This window comes from Porites lutea, chromosome 1, assembly GCF_958299795.1.
Source record: "Porites lutea chromosome 1, jaPorLute2.1, whole genome shotgun sequence".
NCBI lineage: Eukaryota > Metazoa > Cnidaria > Anthozoa > Scleractinia > Poritidae > Porites > Porites lutea.
Genome location: NC_133201.1, coordinates 21,650,515 through 21,671,297, shown reverse-complemented (window position 1 = coordinate 21,671,297; position 20,783 = coordinate 21,650,515). Strand labels below are relative to the sequence as shown.

At 39.1% G+C, this 20,783-nt stretch overlaps 2 protein-coding genes across 2 annotated transcripts in view; both read right to left on the bottom strand.

The window, feature by feature from the left end:
• Window positions 1-3,884: 3,884 nt before the first annotated feature.
• On the bottom strand, window positions 3,885-4,964 carry LOC140926237 (toxin CfTX-2-like). The gene has a single exon (XM_073376012.1). It carries the CDS (start codon window positions 4,962-4,964, stop codon window positions 3,885-3,887), a length of 1,080 nt encoding a protein of 359 aa, XP_073232113.1.
• A 9,259-nt stretch (window positions 4,965-14,223) lies between these two features.
• The window catches only part of LOC140946754 (uncharacterized), a 15,796-nt gene continuing 9,236 nt past the window's right edge, over window positions 14,224-20,783 (bottom strand). The window contains exons 5-6 of the mRNA XM_073395865.1: window positions 19,254-19,320; window positions 14,224-16,730 (exon numbers count right to left, since the gene is read on the bottom strand). Coding sequence (XP_073251966.1) covers window positions 16,600-16,730; window positions 19,254-19,320 — 198 coding nt within the window. The 3' untranslated portion in view covers window positions 14,224-16,599. The remainder of the gene's footprint in view (window positions 16,731-19,253; window positions 19,321-20,783) is intronic.

Here is a 20,783-nt window from a genome sequence, read left to right as displayed (position 1 = left end):
CTGAGCGAGAGCCAACGGCTGTCCCTAATACTCGCTGAGTGTCAATGCCTTCATCTGTTAAGTAGCAAAATTTTAAAAAAATGCCATTATCCTTCTGTAAGCTGTCACATCGTTGTGACAAACTGAAACAAAATTGATATAACATTGCCACAGAGCGCTTCTTATTAAGTTCTTTCCTGTCTTTTCAATGACGGTCAGATGAAATTGATGACAAGATAAAATTGAACACATTACCAGCATTGGCAGTTTTGCAAAAAGAATAAAACTGATCTGGTACATAAATTGGTGGTTTCCCTTCTTTAATGAACGTGTTGAAGACAGCTTTCTCTAGTTGGCTAATATGTTCCTTCAGATCTTCACCTAACAAAAAGCAAAAATCAATGTTCTCAATCAGCAGGTAGCATGTTTTTAATCTCGAGCAAAGATATAGAATACTTTCCTGGAATTACCATCTTGACTCTGGATGTCGTTATATACATGTATATATATATATATATATATATATATATACAGTACCACAAGTGAAGAGTAAAACAATCTGTTTTTCGTCTCTCACCTATATTTCGGCCGTGTTAAACGGCCTTCATCATGGTGAATGGCCGTTACAATCATCACACACCATTATAACATGATAACGAACAAATTTGAAAACTTATATATATATATATATCTAATTTGCACGGGCTCTCTTGCCAGGAGGAGGTGTCTCGGTTCAGCATGCTTCCCATCCCCTGTAACGGAACCTCCCTTGCGGTTTCGCAGTGGAAATTAAGGATGGTACTTATGGTTGGGTACCGATCCAGCCGTCTCAACCAAAACAAGCCATTTTCTGGACCGGTTTCGACTTAACTGTCTTCTTCAGCGGAATTTTACAGTTTCAGCTTGTCCGGTCGCTTAAGCGCCGTTGGACTTGCATTAAGTATGTGTCACAACTCTGTTTATACCATAAATTGACAATTACGTGTATGACGTGGGTATGGCATCAATAGATTGATTAATGAGTCGTACTTATTTTCGTGCACAGTTCTTTGGCATTTTTGTGTTAACGCGGAATTAACTTTAAATTAACTTTAAATTTAAATGTCTCTCTATCCTTACAATTTGAGGCTTGCTTGTGCTACTTTTGAAGTTTTAACTTAATTGCTACTAGAGAACTGTTTTTCTCTGATTATTTTGGCGGTGATGTCTTTACTCTTGCGCAAAAATTCTGTTACCTATAATGATGTCTGCATGATGCATCTCATCGGCTTGAGAAAGTTGGAGCTCGCGCTGCACGATTTTAGAGTTTTAGAAGTTTTTCTGCTAGTTTTATGCCACAGGTTCCCCAAACAACATTACAATAGTCGAAATGCGGCTGAATCAAGGCTTTGTAGATAAGATGCAATGTTGCTGGGAGAACAAATTGCCTGACCCGTTTGATAGCGGCAATACCAGAGGCAATTTTTTTAGCCAGTTTCTCGATATGACTGCCCCAGGTAAGGATTGCATCAATGAGCACACCTAGAGATTTAACGTTGATACCTGGTTTACGGGCGGGCCGGGAGTACCATTGATGCTCAGAACGGGAGAGGCAGTTAGGGTGTTTAGCTTTTGTCTCGAGCCGCTTAGCATAAACTCGATCTTAGTCATATTAAGTGTTAGTTTGTCAGCGATCAGCCATTTGCTGATATTTAGCGAATCTGAATTCAAACGGGACTGAATAATATTCACATTTCACATCTTTATCAGCGTAATTAAGATTCGTATCATCGGTATACATTCTAGAGTAAGAATTAGTTAGGCAACTTGGTAAGTCGATTTTGTATGGCAAAAAATAGAGGACCTAATACAGCCCCTTGAGGGATACCACATTGGAGAGAGCAGGTCTTGAAAAGTGAACCACTAACAGAACATGTTTGAGTTCGGTTTTCTAAGTATGATTTAAACCAATTGTAAGCATTTTCTTGAATTCCGTAGGCGCTTGATTTAGACAGTAATACCGTGTGGTCTACTGTATTCTCCTTTTCCAAAGCTTCGATTTGGCCAGACTTGATGGAAAGATCAGTCGACCGTTTCAACGATTCAAAATTTAATTTCAGAAGCTCAATGCCCTCACAAACAGAATTGAGCTTAGCTTTGACATCAAAGGCTTCTCAATCTTGTGAGTTGGATCAGTACCAGAAGCGAAACTGTTAACGAAGACTTTTGATTCACATGTACACGTTTTTGTGTTTGGGTGGAGTAGTCTATAGAAGTCAGCAAGGTTTAACTCTTCCATTACATATAATAAACCATTTCTATAGGTTCGGGTTCCATCCATTGACGTCCACGTTATCTGCTTGATTACGCGTTGTGTTCCAATCTCCGACCAAAATGACGTGTGATATGCAAGCTTTCGACATCAAGAGATGAGTAACTTTTCTCAGAAAGGGCATTTGAAGCTGATAATCTGTTGGAACATAAATGTTAGTTATCGTAAGCTCCTCGTTGGGTAATTTAACACTGCATGGCAAAGATATATCACCCGTCCGTGTCAATGACTGTTGCTTCTAAACCAAAGCTTGTACTTAGTTCCAGTTAACGGGGTGTTCGAGTTATTGGATTCTACTGTATTTACAGCTGATTTCAGTGCTGTGTATACACCCTGATTTTTAGACATGATTCGACGGTCATGATTCGACCGAGACGTTACCAAGCAGTACAGTATTTTACCTTGAATATCCTACAGGAATCAAAGCACCCAATCTGAAAGTTACTTTAATGATAGCTTGAATGTTTCTCTTGTAATTCAGAAAAAGAGAACTGTGATCCGTAATTTGTGCTCCTTTTCAGACAACAGCCTCTCATACAAGTCACGCAATCTAATCGCAATACATGTTATCGGGCGTGTGGACGTCTCGATCAATACGTTTTTCAGCTCTTTTCCCAACTTTTTTTGGACTTCTACCTTGATCTTTAAAGAAATATCATATTTTACCTTTTTTCAATAAAAACAAATGTTGCTTTCTTTTATGTATGGTTTTCTTTATTTGTGCTCACTAGGGTCATAGGTCGAGGACCGAACATTGTGATATTTTCCAATGGTCGACAAAACAAAACTTTCAAACTCTCCAGCAAATTCTTTCACAACGGCAGACTGATCAATTTATCTGTTGATTTCTTCTGCAAAACGTCAAGTTTTCCTGTTATTTTTTAACCATGCAGAAGCTAAGTAAGGACCAAAAAGTACCAACTTGAAGAAATACAAATTTGCCTCCCTGATAACTAAATTAGCATCACTGTTACATGTAAATTGCGGGTGGTATTCATCAACGGCGAAATACCGAAACCTTGTCAAACGGAAGAACACTAAACGATAAACCATCGGACTATTTCGCTTTTCGCCGTATTGATAATATTTCGTCCATTGTGAAATCGCCTTCAGAAATACATCGAACTCCAGGTTTATCACCCGATCATATGTTATCATAATTTCTGTATCATGTCGCAGCTTTCCAGGCAACATGAACAAAGCTTTCCTCTTCAGGTAAAACGCATTTGTCAGGATTCTAGCTTCGTTACACTTATGTCCTTTAGTGCTAAGCTTTCCTTGCCAGCCAGATTTTTCCCTCACTGCTTCGGATCCCACGGTAGACTTTGCAACCGTTTACCCACTGCGAAGCGATACGTCACGTGATTAGTGTCGAATCATCACAGGTCGAATCATGACCGTCGAATCATGTCTGAAAATCCGGGTGTATACATAGCAATGAAATCAGCTGTAAAAAGATGCCTACAGGCTCTATTCTCTGTATCAGAAAAACAGGAAAACCTTTAATGTATCTGTAGTCTAGGAGGTGAGAAGAACTCCTACCTCTTTTGGCGAACACCACAGATTTCCCAAAGATCTGCGTATGTCTTTAATGTCACTCGGCTGTCCTCGCCAGATAATATATAAAAGGCAAGTTCTGTCCACAGCAGCCATACTTAGGACACTTGTAGATGTTCTGTACTGTGTAGAGATTGTTACCATGGGGGATAAGTTTCCAGTGGTAGTTTTCAATAATCGCAGTTGTAATGTAGGGGTGACCGTCCTTCATTAAGCTGCTCTCGTCTCTCATCCACGTGATTGGGTTCAGCTTTTGACCAGAAATGTGTGGCGTCAGACACCATCTTCCAGCCATTGAACGATCATAATCGGGTACTTTCAGCACCTTTGTCAAATAGGAATCTGTGAATGGGCTCACGTCAGGGTCGAAGTAATTTAGTGTCATCTTGCCAATTTTGCCTTTGCGAAGGAATCTTATCAGACGCTTTTGCTGATCGCGTATAGATTCCTGAGCAGCTAACAAGGCTTGTCGGTTGGGTTCTAGGTCGATTGGTAACAAAGTCGCCGCTTCTTGCATGATCATGTCTTTAAGAATCGCCATTTTTGTATACAGCTCAATGTATTTCAATGTCTTTTTGGCATCGCTTCTTTTGTTGACCTTCAGAAGACCGTTAATTTCACTTGCCAATTTTCCCATGAAGGGGAGGCCAAGATACAGTGGCACATTCCTCTCAAGTGACGCCGCCTGAGAAACGGTAAGCTTTTTGCCTGACTGGGCCAACTTATCCAAATAAACCTTGGAAACTTGGAATGTACTGGTAATGCCTTCAGCCTTATTACTAAGATCGCTCTCATAGAATTGTGCCAATGCCTCATCTATTTCTTCACGTACAATTTCCCCGATAGATTTCTTTTCCTGTCCTCCTGCTCCAAAAAGACTCAGATACCCGGAGACGAAACTTAAGGCTACGGCAGCAATTTGGCCAGTGGGACCTGCAAGAGCTGCAAACTGTGCAACCATGTTGAGTGCTCCCTGTACTGCGCCAATTGGATCACTTCCCACATTTAAAAACTTGTGAATATTTGAGGCAGCGGCCTGTAGAGTCTGCGTCATAACCGCTCGATCACCGAACGAGATCTCATTCCACTGTCCCTTTAGCTCAGTTAGACCATTCATAGCGCCCGTTGCTTGTGTTCCCAATTCCCCAAAAGCAGTTTGCAGTGTGTTGATAGCGTCGTATGGGACTGAAATTAAAATCAAAGCATAAGTAGCGGCCGTTGTAATGACGACACTGTTTACAAAGGTTCGGACAAACTTTTTAACAGAACGAATTTTTTACCCGTGCAAATTCTGTTACGGGTTGCAGTTTTGTTTACCGTTCGATAACTTGCACGGTTCCGCGGGTCCCGAGTAAACGAAAGTCGAATTCGTGCATTTTTGTCCGGTCAAATATTTGTCCGAAGCGTTTAAACAGGGCCTAACAAGTGAAGGAAAAAAAACTGGAAAACAACAATTTCATTCAGCGAAAGGATGAATAACACAATCATATGACCGTTTCAGTTTTCGTGGTCACTTTCTCGTTAGAAGTTTTATGGGTATGTGCGTTGCCAAAACATGTGGTTTTGACTTTTTATGGCACAGGTGGCCCAAGGTCGAAAGTTTACCGTAATGTTGCCAGCATAACCTTCAAAATATAAGGATTTGTATAAAGGAAACGATTATTTCTGTGGCCCGCGAACATGAAGGAAATTTAATGCAAATCGAGTAACCTCACGGTGTTGTGAATTTCTTCTTTTCAGGGCCATTGTATGGGTTTTGTTGAAACCAGTCTGTTCTCCATATGCTATATATAAAAGAACAAACAGGCTCAGGAATCACACAGAAAAGAGAAAAACACAGCTTCATTGAAGTGAGCCGATTTTACAATACAAGAACTTTATTATCTCTCCCGAGGGGGGGCTATTCTGAGATAATTTACAAAGGAAATTGTAACTGATCTTTATGCCTTGTGCTGTAATTATGTGTATCCAACCTTTTGCCGATGTTACTGGCTTGGCAGGCATGCGCAAGGCAATTGATAATATAATACAAAAGCGCAGACATCCCGCACTTCCAGGTGACTCTTGACTGAGGGCCACTGTAACATGATCGAGCTTCTTAGTATTAGTCACAAGACGAGCAGCAAAGTTTTACACCAGTTGCAGCTTTTGTAGGTTTTGCTTGATGGCGCCAGCCCAGAAACGTAGAACAGAATAACTTAGTAAGTACAAGCGAGTTTAGGATCAGAACAGGTCTAGAGAACAGGTGCGTAACCCCACTTATCTGACACAAGGTAGATAAGAGAGAAGACGTTAAGAAGGTAAAATGTTCATTAAAAGTTAAATGAGAGTTCAGTACAATTCCTAAATACTTGACAGACGAAACAGGAACGAGCGCTTGTCCAAAGAACGATACGCTCATGTCACAAGTTTTCCCGACTTGCGTCAAACGCTGTCTGGTTCGAAACACAATGAGTTTGGTTTTGGTAGGATCAATCAGCAGTTGATTTGAGCAACACTACTTGGCAGCATGGCGGAGGTCTTCAGCGTTTCTCTCCAGAGAGAGGTCAGCATTCTTACACGAGAAGGACAGAAAAATCTTTGTATCATCCGCATAAGATTCCACGCTGCTAAACTGAACTGCGTTTGGCAGATCATTCATATGTAGACTTAACATTGCAGGGCGCAAGATAGACCCTTGCGGCACGCCATAATTTAGTGTGCGCTGATCCGATAGTGAGTTGCCGACCCGTGTTAGCTGCATGCGGCCAGTAAGGTAGCTTTCAAACCACTTGAGTTCCTGACTTGACGTACCGAGGTAGCATAACCTTTTAACGATTTCTATGTGAATCCTGTCACAGAGTCTAAAGATCCACTCGACAGAAGGAGCGAAGAAAAAAAAACAGGAAAGTGTTTACAATTTTTTCACGGCTCTTACGTTCTTCACTTCGATAATCTTCTATACATGTTTTTCTTCATCCCGCAGTTCCAATACAAAAAACTTATTAATTCTTTTTTAATATCCTATTAACGTTAATAGTGGTTTATACCTTATTTTAGACGGCTCGAACTGACTTTTTACTGTTATTATTTAAATTTCATTTAGTATAGTGAATAATGATGTCGGTTAAACTAGTCTCAAATACACTTTACACCTTACTTGCATCTTCCAAGTGAATGTCTATGCCTTTTGCTGAAACCTGTTCCTTTTCATTCGATTTAGATTTTAACTGGAAAGAAAATACAAAGTTACTCAAATAGAGACTATAGAATGCCAGTAGTCATTTATTTGTTTGTTTTTTCCCAAAGTGAGCTGGGTGTTATGGGCGCTTTGAGACACAAGAAGCAAGAGTTGTGTTGCCTCAGTAAAACTCGTGGCACTTTACTTTTGGCGTTGCGCTTTACACACCAAGAGAGAATACATTCTCTCTTGTACACACTATGAAAGAAAGACAAGAGACTTCTTGTAGCCTACAAAAAATATGACATTTCTCAGCTCGTTTTTTTTCCATTTCAACCTCATCTCTAAAGAGAATAAAAAACCTTAAAAGATATATATTGGAGGCGAGAGGTGAAGGGTGCGAAATCAGTAGCCTTTTCCAGGTTCTCAGATAGTAGGGATAACGCGAAAATATAAATGTGTGTACTGGCGCTTCCTCTCCCCAGTTTTCTCTCGATATATTTTCGTGTTGGCGAAGGGAATTTAAGCAAAGATGTTTTTGAGCGACGCACGCGAACCGGAAGAGAGTTTTTTCTTTCAATATGACATGACGCTACCAAATTTGTTTCCCCAAGTGTCTTTTCTCGCATAGAGAAGATTTGCCCGAAAATTTGGTCAAAATCACGCCCCAAATATTGCAAAAAGTCCACTTCTGGGTTGACGTGCGTCGCTCAAAAACGAGGGACCCGACTGTGTCGGAGCTTGGAACAGGCTACGAAATCAGGGCTACTGGCAGCCAATCAGGTAATAAACGTTTGTTATAATTACTATACATTATTCTGCGAATAGGCGCCTGATGAGTGGAAGAAACTTGCAGGGAGGAACAAGTGTAAGAGAAGGGCTGAAAAAGGTGCTGGTGATGGGTAGAAGTGGTGGCGTGGAGTTTCTGATAGTCCTAATGGCATGTTAAAAAATTAAGGGGCATCTGTTGAGAAATCGATTCCATCATTCATAGGACAAAAGCAAGCATCATTCATATCCACCAGCAGAATATGACTGACCAATTTGCCGTGTGGGTGGTTGCGCCCTCCGTTCAATATACTCTTACCTCTTTTGAAGTCTTTTTTAAAAGTTCCTTCATCCAGCCAGGTTGGCCTTCAGTCAGAATATCGGTCCCAGTCTTTCCCGCGTCTCCTGTCTTCCCCTCATCGTTAGCATTAACACCTTCAAAGTTTGACGTTACTTTTGGCTTTGCAGTGTCGTTTTTCTATGAGGCAAGAATCACTGGATAAAGTTATGGTTAATCTAAGAGCGGAAAATAGACCATAGCCCCATTGCATAGGTGGTCAAAATCCCACGTTCGATATGTGAAAATTCTATCATGACTCCGACTCTTTCTAGTCATTTTATCTGGGAACTGCAAGACAATAGAGTCGTAACAAATTTGCAATTTTTTACCCTAAACCTCGCAGTCATGTTAAGATTTTAGTACATCGAACTTGGGCTATTTCAGTCGAACAATTTACCGTATTTTGCCAAGCCAAGCCCGAGTCCTTCTTGACAGAGATGCAGTGTTTTTATTTGTTGTCCTACCCCCTTAGGTATACCTGAATGTTCCGTGATTAAAGACGATGTTTTTTCCATGAAGAAATTCATTGATTTAACACTGTTGTGCTGTCGAAAAATCTAAAATTAATGCTTACATGTATAGGCCCTGGGCCGTTTTGTTGAGACCTCAAATGTGATAAATGACCCTAAATGTAATAAGGGTCCTAAGCGTAATAAGTTTTGGCCCTAAATGAAATAAAGGTCGTAAGTGTAATAAATTTTGGCCCTAAATGTAATAAAAGTCCCAACAGTAGTAGAATAACTACGGCTCTACACTCGATAAAGTAGTCACAGTGACTGAAAAATGCAACAGTCTGATGAGATAATGTCATATTCCCTCGCCATATTGAAATCTGCATTGTCCATAGTAACCTTGTTTACTCTCCAATATTTTGCATAGCCATTGTTTCCAGCTTCTCCGGGGCATGACAGGTTTTCCAAGGGAAACGGAAAACAAGGGCTTAACTAGGCACAAAATTTGTTTGGTTGACAAGGTTATTATTTGAGCAATGTGAATACGGTGGATTTAAAGAAAAGCAGCAAACCACAAATTCCTAAATGATAATGATGGTATTGGTAAAATGTCTCTGAAACCACATCAGAGTTCTAAACAAACCCAACTGCGGTACCTGGCCTTGTTAAATCCCAGCCTGATATTTATAAAAGAAGATATTTGTCAGACTTCAAATAGGTCCGTTGGATCCTGGAAAGCGTGGAAAGATTAAATTTCAGATCAAGGAATAGTTTATCAATATGTATTATCCGTTATGAATGTTTTCAGTTAAGCCTCGTTTGTGTTAGACCTGTTTAAAGTGAAAATAACAAAACAGTTGCGGTTGAGTTTAAGGCATAGAAAAGTGACCCCCTTCTGTACTGCGAAGTGACCAAGGTTCTGAATTTAAGGAGCTGTGAAAGGACTTTTCATAAATTTGACTTGGTACACAACCGCCCATACCATCCCCAGTCTCAAGGAAAAATGGAAGTCCTTGCGCTCTTTGTTCGTGCTCTACATTCCAAGATGGAGTATTATTCTTTATGGGGAAGAAAGGTCTTTAATTGGGCGAAAGCACTGGCTAGATACCAGAGGATTTTAAACGAGGAACTGAAAAGAAGTACTCAAAGTACAAATCTCCATTTGAAGCTTATTTTGCACACACAAGCCTAGTTACCATATTAACCAAGCTTTTATACGTTTAGGACCTTTTATACATTTAGGGCTGAAATTTATTAGGTTAGGACCTTTATTACATTTAGGGCTGAAATTTATTTTACTTAGGACCTTTATATTACATTTAGGGTCAAAAGTTATTACACTTAAGACCTTCATTACATTTAGGGAGAATTATTACATTTGAGGCCTCTCGTTTCCCTCGGTTTATTCATCTTCGCAAGGTTTGTGGGGAGGGGTTATAAACGGAGGGGCTTATATCCGAGGGATCAAAATACGTTTGGAATTTACAAGCTTAAATTATTTAAATCGTCATAATAACTCAACTTCATTTAAATTTAAGCTAGGAGGGTCTTAGATCCCGGAGAGCTTATACCAGCAGTTTACGGAGTTATTATTGTTACGATTGTCTCGATGGAAATTATATTTTTAAAGTCATTCAGGGAGTCGGTATCAGTGTTATTGTTGCTGTCTGTTTCAAATTCCTCTGTCTTTACACTGAAAGAATGCGAACCACCTTTGAAAAGTACTTTAAAGCCGGATTGTAGAACTAGGTGAGTAAACGGCACTATAAATGTCAGATGATAATTGAGCGTTTGCAGTAACAATAGCCTGCGTAGCAAGCTTTCCGTTTGGTTTCGGAGCCAAGAACGAGGAACGAGAGTCAAATCAAATTGGCGCGAGTAAAAGAACGGGGAGGCGGTGGGAAAGAAAATAAGGAAACGCGTTTCCTTCCTTCCTCTCCCCCCTCTTTCATTTTTTAACTCTCGTTACTTTTTTCGCGCGGCCAAAACCGAAAATCCCGTTACACGGCCTCTCTTGTTCCGAAACCAAACGGAAAGCTTGCTACGCAGGCTAGACCTACGGTAACAGGGGGAGCAACACATCATATTGATTGGCACATGTAGGGAAACGTCTTTTATCATGGTCAGAGCGTATCTCAGTATGCTTAAAACGTATTGTACATGGGTGAAGATTCCCGTCTGATCACTTTTATATACGTACCTTTTCATCTGCACACTCCATGTGCTTCAAATCTTCCTCAAAGAAAGCGATATGTTTTTTCTTTTTAAGAGTTTCTTCTAAATGTAAATCATTTAAGGTAAGTGAGCAATAAAGATTCAGTCCTAAAGAACAAAACTTAAAACTTCATTTAAATGAATGCACATTAACGTACCTTGGCTTTCGCGATCGACGGCCAAAGCCAGAAAAAATGGCAGAAAAATCAAAAAAGTCCACATAAGTTTCATTCCCTTTAAAGTTAAGATTAAAGTGAGGTTACTATAAACCATATTCCTTCTACACTCAACTCTCGCCTTGCGAACACCCTGCTAATACGGACAGCAGCTAAACCCCAGGCAAAAATAAATTACAGATGTTTGACTGAATTAATCTTCCGCTATTACGGACCTTCGCTACTGAGGACACTGACTCGAGGTCGCTACAGTATCCGCTATAAAGGGAGTTGACTGTATTATGGAGAAAGAAGCATTAAACTTAAATGACCTGCAAATCATGTTTTCTAGGATTGAGCAAATACATTTTCGGGAAACGTTTTTTGTCTGCAGGACGTAGTGCACGGACTGGTAGTTGAACTGAGCCAAATGGCCTCCCTTCGTGCAGAAATAATAATGAATCATCAGCATCATAATCATTATCATCATTATCGGGGTGTCCGCGAGGCGACAGTTGACTGTAATGTTAGAAGATTATCACAGTAATAACAATTACAAAGAGAAAAGCTTTTCTATAAATAACAGTGAGTCTTTTAATTTGATTCCACAACCACAGTTCTAAGATGTGATTTTCATACATTCATCCTAATCATTTAACGAGTTGATGGTCTCCGCAACTGTGAAAGTGTCATGTTACTAGAGCAAAACGTCGTTGGTCTATCTTTACTTTATAGGGCCGGCGAGCTATTAGCCAATCATTTTTAAAGATTTGAGATTCGGCCTCAGTGAGATCCTTTACAAGTTTATGTAATAATGATCATGGCTGTTACCGTTCCGCGAACTTTAGACTGGAAAACTTGGTTCATCTTAAATTAAGATAAGGCTGGGCGAATGTTATACTTTAATTTGCTTGTGGGTGAATGTTACGTTTTAATGGGATTCTTACAGAATATGCATTCCTACCTGCATATTCTGTGTGTCGATCTGTACATATTCTGTTAACGAACATAACATAAACTCAGTAAGCCGGAGGGTAAACCGTTATCATGACGAAAGCTAGGTTAAGCAGTTGATTTTCTTTAAATTCCACTCGACTTAAATGCTATTTTTTTTCGTTACCTGTTATTATTGTCACTCAAAAATCTTACCAGTAAAAATACAAAAGCTAATCCTTCTCTGTCTTACTGACTGAAACACGGTTATCGACAGTGATAGAATTAACATAATTCTATTTTCAACGCTGTTCAAAGTTAAGTTGCGAGCATCCAGTTTTTTTTTATTTTCTCTTGAATGAACGTTTAGTGATTGGTATCAAAAAAGTGCGATTGACAGACACAAAGACAATAAAAAAAATAGAAACAAGAAGAACGACAGCAACAACAAATGACCTTGCTTTCAGTACCAACCTTTTTAACAGTATGTCAGCAAGCCTGGAGATCTGATCCCTCTCTTGTAGATGTTTCAATGTTAGGAAGCAGTTCTGTTTATTCAAAGACCTTATTAATGATTTGAAATTCTTACCCTGATGAACCTTATGTTCAGCTGCTTTGTTAATGGCAGATGTAGTTAAGGGTGACTGACCCTTTCAATAGGTCATTATTTCAGAGTTAAGGTAAGATTAATTTTTCCGGTATACTACCATCACTGGAATAATATGGGAATAATTACATAAAGATTTAAATCGAAAAGAGTAATCGGTAACCAAAAATGTTCTAACAATTAAACCCAGTATTGTTAAAAGCTGAAATAAGAGAATGGCAAAAACAGGCAGTAAAATATTCGTTCATCTTAAGAGCTGGGCTACACGGCCAGTCAGTTTTTTAGTTAACGCACACTGAGCTAGATAACCGGGATTAGTAGGTGATAACGTCATTGTGTGCACGAAAGGTTTAAAAGCTATTCAGGACAAACCAAACTGTCTTTAAACAGATGACGGTCTAGCTCAACTGTTAAGTTGTTGTTTTTTCAAACAAAATAAAAAAAAGAACAATTGCATATCGCGTAACAGGTACCAGCCAAACGTCATTTAACTTGAAGTGCGCCATAGTTAAACCGAAAAACCGAAAACCGAAAACCGCCTTTCCTAACTGGTTTTATTGGACCCTTTTTATGAAAAAAATTGCACTGTAGAATTACTTTTAAAACCACTGCGCATGTTTCTCGCCTAAAGCTAATAGGCATCGTCCGAAAAGAGTGGGGGGGGGGGGGGGGGGGGGGTTACCGGCTTAATTTTGTAGTTAGTAGTGCAAAAATCTTAAATATTGAATAACCCTTGGAATACGTTGCCATAGTAACCGCGAATGACGAAACAACAGTCATTTTTAGTCAAGCACTCACTGTTTTTAAAAGGGACAGGTTCACGGTTCAGGGCATGCCCATTTATCAAAATGTTGTTTTTCTGCCGGGACATCATGTCCTGTATCGTCTATACAAGCAATATGATCATGTCATTATGTTGTCAAAGAACCAATCTGCACACTCCCCTGGCAGACACTTGCACTTGATCAACTTATAAATATTTGCAAATAGCTGTAAATTAATCACCCATGGATCAACAATAAATTCACTTTTAGTAGTGTTGGCATAATCAACTAATTTTTTTCTGCGACTTTAGTACTCCTCCATCCTACTTCAGGTTACTCTGAAATACACTTCTTCTTTGAAATACACTCTGAGATCGACGAGATACATGTGAGTGGGATTATTGACCGATGGAATTAATAATAAATTGGTAAAAAGTAATTTAATTAATGAGCATGCGCTTAACCGTGAACCTGTCCCTTCCCGCCTGTCCACATAATCTCTCGTTTTAATTTGATCACGTTTACATGATAGGTGGGGTGTGACCCACTGCATGTTACCTCACCTATCTGGGGTCCCCCACCTCCATATAAACAGGCCCTTAACAAAAATGCCGCTATGACTTTGCATAAAAGGGGCATTTCAAGGCCGTGAAAAGAAAAGAAAATTTTCTGGTTTTAATTAGATATTTATTTGTCTTTGAAAGATGGTTTATTGGGTACCATTTTTCAATGGAAGGTAAATGAAAGGCGTTCCTTTTCTGTCAAAAATGGAAAATAAAAGGTTAAGGGGCTGGACGGAGCCTCCCCTATAACATTTTGTTCAGTAGCCCCGGGCCTCATTTGCAGGAACAGAGACTTTGTAAACAGAAACCTTCGTAGTTGTAGGCAGTCTAAAGTCTTCGCTGTCCCCGATTGCCACTTTCTTAGCGCTTATCCTGTCGGCAAAATTATTTAGGGTGACACGACAAACAGCACTTTAAATGTCTCATTACTACGATTTTAATAACTATAGGAGAGGTCAAGAAAAACTTGATATGTACAATACTATTACAACAAATATATCAATTGTGCGACCTAGGGGCCTCAGTGAACCAGAGATGTGCTTTCAACTCGACGAAATTTGTAATCACACGTAGTGTATTCATATTCTTGGCCGTGAAACTATGATAGCTTGTTGTTGAGGTTGACGCTGGAGGATATCATTGCTTAAGAGTTTACCAGCACAATAAACCACAGGTTTTTAACCAATCAGAACGCGCGTACTATCTTCGTTATTTTATAAAATGAAATAAATGCATGCAAGAAAGTCGCCCCTCATTAGGTCGTGTAGTTTCATCACAGAGAATACGAATATCGTATTTACTCGAATAAGCGCCGCGGCCCTGAAATAGTCAAAATAAGACGTCAATTCTGTTAGTTTAACACGGAAAATAAGAATATCTTAGTTACAACAACTCTTTGTCGCGTTCAACTTTCAAATAAACGCCGCCCTCAAATAGACGCCGTATTTAAGGCGTGGAAAATTATATCAGCGCCGCGGCGCTTATTCGAGTAAAACGATGACGCAAATGCCGTCACCGTTTTGTCTGGCTGACGAAAAGTACTGCGAACAACTTGTAACCGGTTACTGGGAGGTTCAAGAAATCAAAGACGCAAATCGTAATTCCACTATTAGGTTAAGCGCGATTTACAAAAATTATACATTGAAAACATATAGGATATAGGTAGTCATTTCATCGAATTTGAACCTGATCTCTTCAAAGCCATTTATAAACGCAGTAATTAAAAAACGTCCATAAATTGTCCAACTAAAGGCGAACCTAATATAAGAGGAAATGCAGGTATCACAATGAAACGTATTATATAAACTACAAATTCCCAACAGAAAAATGTACCCTGGGGTGGGTACTGTATTGTCATCAATCGAACCTCCATGTGCGACCACCTCTCGTACACGACCACCTCCCATAAGCGACCGCCAATCCAAAAGACCAAAATTTTCCCAGTCAAAGCCCTACAGTTGGAGCCTCTAGTAAACGACCACCTTCTGTAAGCGATCGCGACCTTTTTCTGGGCCTGACGGTTAATGATTTTCCATTATTTTTAACCTCTTGCAAGCGACCACTTGACGCATTCTCTGATCTCTATTGTTCACTGTGTGCACTATGCTACTTAGAATATACGAAGAACTTAAGTGACAACACGGAACTACACATGGCGTAACTTAGACATTGCATGCATTAAGTTATCTTCCATAAAGTAGATGTGCTTGGACTTCTTGGACTTGCCCTATAGTTCGATTCTTGTAAGCGACCACCTTCCGTAAGCGGCCACTCAGCCTTTGCATTTCTGGTGGTCGCTTACGGGAGTTTCGACTGTACATTACAAGCAGCTGTTACGTACACTGGTATCTTACCACATATTCGAAAGGTTAAGCATCACGTTTACGTCAAACGGCAAACGCGAATTTTTACCACGTGATTAAGTTTCATCTTTACTTGTCGTTTACTGTTTATCATTTCTACACACAAGTTAGTAGTTTCACGCAATTTTATCCATAAGAATTGTTTTGAGCTGTTTTTATCTGCTCATTTTCTGTTTTGAGAAATTCTCAACTTGAATTTTTCAAACGTCAGCCTGACGTTTGCCGTTTGCTGTAAACGTGAAGCTAAAACTCTCTAAAATTCCTGTGTAGACTGGTGGCTGACAAGTAAAACAGCTTATTTTGTAAGAAGTGTGATTACCGCACTAAAATGTATGATTATATGTATATTTTATGATCACAAGTCAAATATGTATAGAGCGTATGTATTTTAAATGCGCTTAAAAGGAGAAGGAAAATGCCTGCATGGATCCAGGAAAGATTGATAGTTTTTTGAAAAACCCGAGCTGCTCCAAACGAACCAGTATCACGCGGAGAATCTGTTAATTTGATTTCCCTAAAAGAATGACTGTTACTTCTTTTTATAACCAAGCTGAAACAGCTGACCTGTTTATGGCAAGTATCATTTAAAAAAAATAACGGATGGTTTCGAAACATTTTACAAGCAACTTTTACTTTCAGGGAATCAAATCAACTGACTCCGTTCATAAATACATTAATAGCTATATAAATATTGGTGTTTTTAAGTAATCTATAACAGCTAACGTAAAGTTTACACATGCGATGCAAGCATGGACTAACTAAAACCTAATATAGACACCTATAATTCGGAGGTTATTGGGTCGCCCTATGTTACGTCGTCCCCAGGCCCTTTGCAGTAAAAGGAGACGGGAAAAACAAAGACCCTGGGAACGAGATTTGTAGGGCTTATGCTTGCATTACATGTGTAACCTAGACAACAGAAGAATCCATCGTTCTAAATATGCCAAAGGCAAGTGCAGCACTTTACAGGCTCATAGCAAATTCCTCGCCGTTCACGTCGGTTGAGAACAGAATCTGGCCACAGATAGTTCATCAACCAAAACGGGAGCATGATGACCAGAAATCCTGTAAAACAACAGAATTTTTGTATTGAGTACAGTTTATAACAGGCAACGATGAAGTAGTCTTCCTATTTATATTCAGGACTAAGAGACGGGAATGGGTGTGCAGCTCGAACTATGGAGCCTGAGCGTTTAATGCCGTCCAAATAACATACAAAGTTCAACATCATAACTAAAGAATGGTATACAAATATTCCTAAATACAGTCACTCAGGCTAAACTAATCACGTGCGCCGCCTGATACGAAAACTCAAAAACCCAATGGGAAAAAATTGGGAACGTATTCCCCAACCGATGCGGTCGCACAACCCCTGGGGATTAAAGGTAAAAAATCAATCGACAGATGAATAAAGTAAGATATAAAAATAAAAGTTGATAGTTCGAGAGCTGAGATGAATACATTACAACTGTCAAAACCTTATATACCTAACAACAATAGAGTCAATTAACGCCATAACGGCTCACGTGCGTTCATAACAATAGGAAAGTATTTACATTCTCTGTCACTGCCACTACGTTTAGCTCCGCCGAATGTAAATACATTTCTTCGCAGCCGTTATTAGGGTCGTCACACAACGCTCCTCCCCACCAGTGGGGAAGAGGGTTGCGTGACGACCCTGATAACGGCCGCGAAGAAAACTAGCGATGAAGAGCACAACACACTTACTGTCAAACCGCATACCTAAGTGCGGGTGCGCGAGGGAAAAGTGGGGGGTGGGGGGTTAGAGAGGGGAATCCCTTCCTATTTCCAAGTGTACCCAAACTTCTACTTTGCTATTCCCCTTCGGACGCCTCCAACGTAGACTAGGATACTAGGATCCGGCTAGCCTTAATTGTGTGCATTAATGCGATATCTATTTATTCATATGTTTCACTTTCACCTTTCTAAACCCTTAAAATCTCAAATCTTGTGATACGCGATTGTTAAAGCGGTAGGCGATCGATTTGGGGTAGGAGGCCCTTGGACTTTGTGACGAACAAAACCGCGCAGTAAAAAAGGCCGTTCTTTGATGAGAGAGAGATTAACTTCGCTTAACGGTAATCACAGTTTGTATTTTTCAGTAACGTTCTTTACACGACTTATTAACCAAGGTGGGAGACAAACAACCGATAGTTTGTGATAGGAAGTGTACGCGGCAGGGACGAAAAATTATTATGTCCTCACATTTTTCAGGCCAAGAAGGGTCTTTATATGTGTCGTGGTTCAATTTTATCGTTGGTTTTAAATTTATTTTCCTTTGTTTCAAACAAATTGATTATCATACATTATCATACCCAAAAACAAAAGAGCATAAAATTGAAACCAAAGATAAAATTGAACCACAACATACACCTAACTGCATTCACGTTGTTATAAAAAAAGCAAAAGACAAATAAAAATAGACAAATAGGAATTAATTACAGTGTAGCCATGCAAAAGACCTTTTGATAATTTGATAATCCTGTAAACACTGAGTACTTTAATCTGACATCAGTTAAGTTAAGAAAGCTTAAATGGCCACTGATGTTTTCTGTTTCATTCCTTAGTCTGACATCCCTGATTGTAGTAGAACGTTATTGCAATTAGGTGTATGTATGCGTTATTGACTTAGAGTGAGGTCAAGATTGATATTGAGTAAGTTCTTTTTTGCGTTTTTATTGACTAAGACACAAAATCGACGCCAATAAAAACGCAAAAAAAGTAAGAGACCAATATTGTTGTCATCCAAAAATTTTGCTACCATGGGAACGTGACGTAACGACTTCTCCTCTCTATAAAGACTATATTATACGGCCAAAAAGGACAGAAAGATCTTTTCGTGCGCAAATAACGCGAGAAATTCCGAGGAGATACGCAAATAAGACAAGCATTCCTTGCCTACTTGGTATCCAATCAAAACACAAGATTCACTTTATCTTGCACGCTTGGGATTTAGCCACATAATAAATATGCTTAATTGACCAAGCATGACATCAAAATGACAGGATGATAACCTTGCTCTTTTTCTGCATTTTATGTAAGACCTCAACTTTGGTCCATAAAAACGGCGAGTAAAAACCTTGGCCAATATTCAGCCATCTTGATCTCTAAACTTTGGTCAAAAATACATTTTATGTTTCTTCTTCAAACAAAATGGTTTGAATATGGCTGACGGGGCCTGAGGTGGCCATTAAACTTCCTATGGAGAGGGGTGAGATCAAGAGCTTTGAAACTAGTAAATTTTTCTAACTCCACCACGCTTCTTTTATCTCTCAGCCAAGATTTCAAAAAACTAAATTGTTCCCTAAGACCACCTAGTACGCCATTGTTACAATTACAGACCAAAATTTACACAATGTAAGCTGATTAACTCAACCAGTGGCCTTGGTGTCTCCTATACATCTCACAAAACTACACAATCTTTAACAAATTCGAGCACTGCAACAAGTTAAACTCATCACTAAAATTTAATCATACACTGGTACAATGTACAACATCTCCATGTACCAGTTTATTTTAGACTATTTGCCTAACGAGATAGAAGCTTAACACATGTGTCAAACCTACCCGTTGTAAGAAGAGCAAATATCCCAAATGACAGACATAAATAGTACAACTCAGGAGCATATCCTTGCTAAACAAGAGAAAGAACAAAGGAGAATTATTCACAGTGACTTTAATAGTGTACCTCGCTGCAATGTCAGGATATGTTAGCAATAGGCCATGTGACTGAAAGTTTGCACTATCTGAAGTGCTGTGTTCAGCCTGCCAAGAAAGTAGTACGTGTCCGATAGCCCAGCGCTAGTGAATTCTGTTTTTAACTTGCTCGATGGGCAAGTGATGTTTTGGAGGAATCTGAATAACAGAAGAACTGTGAAATCAATTCTGCTCATCAAAAAGCTTTTGCCATGGGGCTAGTTGAAATGACTTGTGGGCTAGTAAATGCTAGCTTCAGCCCGAATGACAAGCTGTAAAAATGATTTTCTTTGCACCCTGTGTGTTTGAGAATGGCGCCTGGGTGTTTTTGAATGGGTTGTGATCCAGCTTTTTTTCCTTTCTTGGGGAGTTGGGGCCTAAATTTGTAGGATTTGCTTTGGTATTACTATTAAATTGCATTAGGCCACTTCCCTTCTACTATCAAGATCCTTCAGGGTTTTTCTGGGGATTTTGTTATGTAAACTTTGCAGGGAGAACCAAATTCAATAAACTCCGGTTTATTGGCAACTATTGAGAACACCTGGGATTGTGAGGATGTTCCCACTTCCTGCCTGCTTATATAACTTAACAAATGCACTTGGCATACAGTTGACTCCTGATAACTCAAACCTCGTGCTAACTCGAACTAAAGTTGATTTCTCTTGGATTTCCTTTACACCTTTACTGTAATTTTACCCATGATAACTAGAACCTCCCGCAAACTCGAAGTAATTTTTCTTTCCTTTCAGGTCATTTCTACATAATTTTACCCTTGATAACCCAAACAATGTTTTAAGCACATAACTTGAAAAAACAAACATTGTACTGAGGTCTGAAACATTGAATTTAGAGAGATTAAGCATTGCATTTACTGCAAACGTGAATTTGTACCACATGACAAAGTTTTCCATAATTATTACTTATCGTTTACAGTTCATTATAACTACATGAAAATCCGTAGATTCACACTAATTCTTTCCATAACAATATTATTATTTGAAGCTGTTTTTATCTGCTAATTTCTAATTTTGAAAATTTTACAACTTGAATCTTCTGTTGCCGGTTGCCGTAAACATGATGCTTAACCTCTCTTTTATTTCAAAACAACCATGTCAATTCTTTGTCTTTACTTTTATGTCACTCCACTTGAAAAAAAACATTGTACTGAGGTCTGAAACATTGAATTTAGAGAGATTAAGCATTGCATTTACTGCAAATGTGAATTTGTACCACGTGACAAAGTTTTCCATAATTATTACTTATCGTTTACAGTTCATTATAACTACATGAAAATCCGTAGATTCACACTAATTCTTTCCATAACAATATTAGTATTTGAAGCTGTTTTTATCTGCTAATTTCTCATTTTGAAAATTTTACAACTTGAATCTTCTGTTGCCA